The 5,465-nt window shown below is 41.1% G+C and overlaps 1 protein-coding gene across 1 annotated transcript; it reads right to left on the bottom strand.

Moving 5' to 3' along the window:
- Positions 1-574: 574 nt before the first annotated feature.
- LOC125514088 (lysophospholipid acyltransferase 2-like) lies at positions 575-5,200 on the bottom strand. Its single transcript, XM_048679342.1, has 4 exons — positions 4,804-5,200; positions 1,868-1,923; positions 1,092-1,315; positions 575-1,015 (listed from the first exon to the last, which is right to left on the bottom strand). The coding sequence occupies exons 1-4, from the start codon at positions 5,103-5,105 to the stop codon at positions 590-592; spliced, it is 1,008 nt and encodes a 335-aa protein (XP_048535299.1). The 5' UTR covers positions 5,106-5,200; the 3' UTR covers positions 575-589.
- Between the last annotated feature and the right edge of the window lie 265 nt (positions 5,201-5,465).

Raw genomic sequence — 5,465 nt, 5'->3', positions numbered from 1 at the left:
AATGATGAGACAATTACTACTAATACATGAGTGCATAATGTGCATGTACAGATTTTTTAAATCAGCTAAAGATCATGAATTACAGGCATACATGCTTCACTCATCCACACTACAAAAAGTGGCAACCGAAAGGTTCCAAAGAATCATCAAGTGGTCAACAAAATCAATTTACAGACCCCAAAATCTAGCATTATGTACTATCAACTAATTTTTCATTGTACAGACACAGAAAAATACTGAACCTTTTAGAGAAATTAATAAAAACAGAATTAAAGATAGTGCTTCCTTGTTCTCCAAGTCTTAGATTGCACAGATCTTAATAGTGGTACTCCCTCCGTCTGAAAAAGCTTGTCCCTCAAATGGATGTATCTGGCACCAAATTAGTGCTAGATACATCCATTTGAGGGACAAGCTTGGGACGAGCTTTTTCGGACGGAGGGAGTAACTGGTAAGCAAAATAGATGCTATGTGATCCATAAAGGACCCTCAACCTGCTTCCATATTGTGTTATCTAGTTTATACAGAGAACACCAGAATTTGATGAAAAAGCATTATATCATCCAAAAAGCAAGTTAATAACAATGATGGTCTACTGGAATATCAAGATATAGAACTTACAGTATCTTAGCCATGTGCTCACTTGAATATTCCACTTAAGTGGCAATTGAGCTGCACTTCCAGCTAGCTCGACGCCCAGAATATCAACATTTATAGCACGGTCCCATTTGGCTTTTGGGGGAGAAGAATCAGACCAACCAGTGAAACCCAGGCCAGATATAATAATTGCAGCTTCTGAGACTGACCATATAAAGTAGTATTTCCATCGAGCAGTAAATCCTGACATGTATTGAAAGAAGAGCCGGTGCCAGAAACCCCATTCATAATATAGAGGTTCACTAAATCGTGAAAGCGGAAACATAGGTGACAGATACAAATATAACCCCATGCATATTCCAGCCTGAACTAGAGCACGCAGAGTAGGTAATAATGGTGAAGGAGTTGAGCCGGCCCATATCTGTTGAAGATCATACAAAATCAGGATGAAGCAAAACATGGCATAAACCTACCCAAAGTAGACAAAGGCTACTTACTCCTTTCCTTTCAGTCCATTCAAGATAATCTTTCATCTCATATACTGGTCCAGCAAAGTGGCTGCCACAGCAGAGGCAGTAACCAAAATATTCGACTAGAGAAGGCAACTTAGCCAAGCGATACTTCTTCTGAGCATCACGTAGACCCTCTTCTTCCTTCAAGAGACCGTCACTGTAGTTCATTGAGCATGAAATGACTTTCAACGTTAAAACCATCAAAGCACCTGCATTGCAACCAAAGAAAGGAATTCTGAGAAGGCATAGGGACATGGCTTGATGTTATTCGCAGAGGGTTGACCACAAGTAAGAGCTGAGGTTTATTTTGTACTCCCTCCATTCCAAATTACTCGTCGCAGAAATGGATGTATCTAGAACTAAAATACATCTAGATACATCCATACCTGCGACAAGTAATTCAGAACGGAGGGAGTACCTGCATACACTCTATTATGTTACTCCCTGCATATAACCTATGTCCAATTATTTCACTACTGTTAGATTTATAAGAGGGATGCTACACCTGTCCCTCGGTAGAAGGCATCATTTTGACTACTAAACAATATCCCGAGAGAACACTGTTAACTACAAGGAAGGACCACACAAGAAAAAATGGTAAAATGTCATGAGATAATATTAGGGATTCAAAATTCTTAAAATGTATCTTATAATTTGAACATGTTCCATATATGTAAGTCAGAAACGCACTCAAAAATTGCATGGTGAACACTAGTTTAACTTTAAATAAGCACAAGCAATAATAAAACATTATACAATACCAGTTGCGTCGATGCCTCCCTCCTTCCACGCGTCCCCACTCATGTAGTAGACATGACTATACAACAAGAAAAAAAATGTAAGTAACTCCGAATGTGTTAATTTGTATGTAGTATGAGGGTAAACTTAAATACATTCACAGTGTATAATTGCAAAAATTCAGCACCAAATTGTTCGCCAGCTTATCCATCATAACAAATTGGCCTAAAGTAACAAGTTGGGTAGACTAGAGTTGAAACCCATAAGATATTGAAACCAAGTCATGGTTCTGGCACATGAATAGCTAACTCCCGCACACCCCTGTCCATGGCTAAAAATAATTTACTTATTGGATTTCCAACTTAGGTAGCTGGTTCGTCCCACTTCAAAATTTTGCATATGGAATAGAATGGAACCCTTCTTATGGGGCCAAAAAGGAAACAGTAGCAAACACAACATTGAAAAGTGCATGAATAGCTAACTCCCACGCACCCCTGTCCATGGCTAAAAATAATTTACTTATTGGATTTCCAACTTAGGTAGCTGGTTCGTCCCACTTCAAAATTTTGCATATGGAATAGAAGGGAACCCTTCTTATGGGGCCAAAAAGGAAACAGTAGCAAACACAACATTGAAAAGTGAAGAACTAGCCGACAATATATAACCAGTTTATCCTTCATGCAAGTAGATTACGTGTCAAAGCTAGCTTGAACATTGAAACAATTAGTGCTCAGAGTAAGTTGGCTAATACCTATGTTCGTGCAAAAAGGGAAAACACTAGAAAAATATCACGTAGGGGAGATCAGGAGTCATAGCCATTCGTTAAAGAGCAGAAATTCAGAGAAGAGAACAGACTTAGGATACCACAGATGAAACAGGCAAGTGACTGCAACAACCAAAAATATTAGGGCCACAGTTGGTATTGTAGCAGAACCAACAAGGAGACAAACATTGATCATGTCGAGAAGATACTTAGGATTTTGGTGCTTTGCGGCTAATCTTCTCAGTAGTGCATGGCGGTAGAATCTAATGCCCTTTTTTCGAATGAGCTTTCTTCTTAGTCTGCTTTTGATGGCCTTCCTATAGTGCTCTAAAACTAGCTTATGGTGTGGGATAAAGAGATTGACATGTCCCCAAGGAAGCCTGCTGGCATTAGCATAATTTAATCTAGCAGAATGACGTTGCTAGTGCTAACAGGTGGGAAACATCTTATGTTTAGAATACACAAGAAACTCCTTTCATCTATATTAATATTACATTGTAACATTACGAATGAAGGACCGGATTGCATCCATGGATATATTTTTTTTGAATCAATTACACATTTAAAGAATTAAACAGACACGCCATTATCTTCAACAGCTAAGTGAAGAAAGTTCACTAACGCATTGGCTGCCCGTTGAACTAGACCTATTGTTAAGTGTTTGTTATTTTTATCTTGTCTCGATGATATACAACAGTTGCCAAATAAAGAGTTTCTACAAATGGAAAGAATGAGTGTGTGATTAGCGTATTTTAAAGGTCATGATTTTGGATCTAGATAATCTATATGGGTGCCTGGTCCGACACGGGCTATATAGACAAAGTGGATACTTTACTCCATGTGAAAGATGGGCAAATTGATATAATCCGTAACTTGTTTGTTTCAGTAGGGAATGAAACAGGAACCAAATTAGAATGATTACTCAGACACTTGTGGCCGCTAATTTAAACTTCTAGGTAGTGAACACAAAAATTAACTGCACCATACGAGAGATCGAAGTTTAAGAGGATGGTGAGGAGGCATCAATATTGACAAGAACGTAACTAGAATTACCACTCAACATTCATTGTCACTGATTCACACTAATAACTAGGAAATAAAAGAATAGCTGCACCTTTCTATTTACAGTAAATTTCAGTCAGAGCCTTATGGAACAGAACATCAATGTTAATGATAATGGAACAGGAATACGGCAATGCCTGCATTCATACTTCCTTGAGTCAGTTTTAAATACTCAACTATAAGTTCTCAAGGTGAATAAAACATCACTAAGTGTCAAGCCTGTGTGTTTTATTATGGAATAACCATCTTCAGAAATGTTATGCCTGAATATTGATGAAGTTGATGAAAAATTATGTGGGTTTGGATGACTCCAGCTAGAATAAATAACTTCTAAGTGAACCAAACAGCATCCATTATCCAGATGGAGTCTTTGTCAGGGATATTTGGATGGGAAATATTTTCTTCCTTCCCTTAATTTCCTTCCAAATAAACATAGGTCATATTAATTCAACCCCTCGGTGTGACAGATCATAAATCGCATCATAGTACCACCAAAACAGACTTAATCTTTCAAAAGAAGAAAAAACTGGTTCACGTGACTAACAAGGGGTGCCCTAATGCTTCATGAGCACACAACCAATAAATTCTCCAATAGGAACTGCTAAGGTACTTAGGTAAAATCTCAACAATCACGTTATATGTATTCATTGCAATCTTTACGAGATCAGAAGTCCAAAATTTTGCAGGCATAGAAGAAAAGTCGTCCTGAGATAATACAAGATCTCATTTTCACCTTGAAACTATTAATCATAAATAGCACCACATGGCTAGCCAGAGAAAAGTTGGAAACCATTTCAATCAGCTCCAACATGAAATCGTCCGTGCTGCGGTTCCAACCACATCAGAAGCATCAAAAGCTCCATGCCGCCCACTTACGATTCCTGTGGTTTTCCAATAGAATAAACTACTGTTTAACCCTGTGATGGCCCAACGCTCTGGCTCGGCCACATCTGCAGATCCGCTTACAATTCCTCTGGTTTCCTAGTCGAACAAGCTGCTGTTAGCTGTACATTTCCTGCCCTGTTCTACCCAAAATGAAGGCGTGAAAAAACATGAATCCAACATTCATGATTCACCCGAAACTAAGCATCGGTATATGACCCCTGTAGACAAGGATGGAAGGGAGGGTTTCACCATGCGATGAGGAAGCCGAATGCGCCGAGGAAGGTGACGAGGCCAGCTCGGCGACGGCAGAGGAGCATGGCGAGGTAACCGAGCGCCATGGGCCCGACGAAGAGGAGGTTGGAGGTGGCCCCGAAGGACAGGTAGGAGAGCGCGGCGCCGCTGAGCCCCGCGTAGAGGTGCCGCCCCGTGGCGCTCGGCACCGCGCGCCAGAGGAGGCCCGTCGGTATGGTGGCCGCGAAGCAGAGCAGGAAGCGGAGCACGGGCACCGAGACGCCGATCGCCGCCGCCATCGGCTCCATCTCGAGCCCCATCGTCGCCACCGCCACCGCCGCCGCAGAGGGGGGACGAACAGATGCGGGCGATGCAGGAATAGAGGATTTGGTTTTTTCTGAAGCGAGCTCGCGAGCCGTATATGTGTGTGTGTGATGGCGTGGAAACCTTGGGAAGGTATCTTCCTACAGAACACCCTTCGCTTTCTTGAATTGGCGGTCCGAAGCAACAGGAAACTTGCGGCTGTTGGGTAACGTCGAAGTGAGAAGAATTAGATGGATACGAACGGTATCGGCAAATCATTGTGGTGGTGGCGTACGCCGGTGATAAGCAAACGTTTTTTTAGAAAGGTGATGAGCAAACTCAACTCCCTCTGTCTCATAATATAAAAACGTCTTTCA

Source organism: Triticum urartu, chromosome 6 (genome assembly GCF_003073215.2).
Source record: "Triticum urartu cultivar G1812 chromosome 6, Tu2.1, whole genome shotgun sequence".
NCBI classification, from domain to species: Eukaryota; Viridiplantae; Streptophyta; class Magnoliopsida; order Poales; family Poaceae; genus Triticum; species Triticum urartu.
Note: the sequence above shows the minus strand (reverse complement) of the source record. Positions and strands in the feature narration are given on the sequence as shown.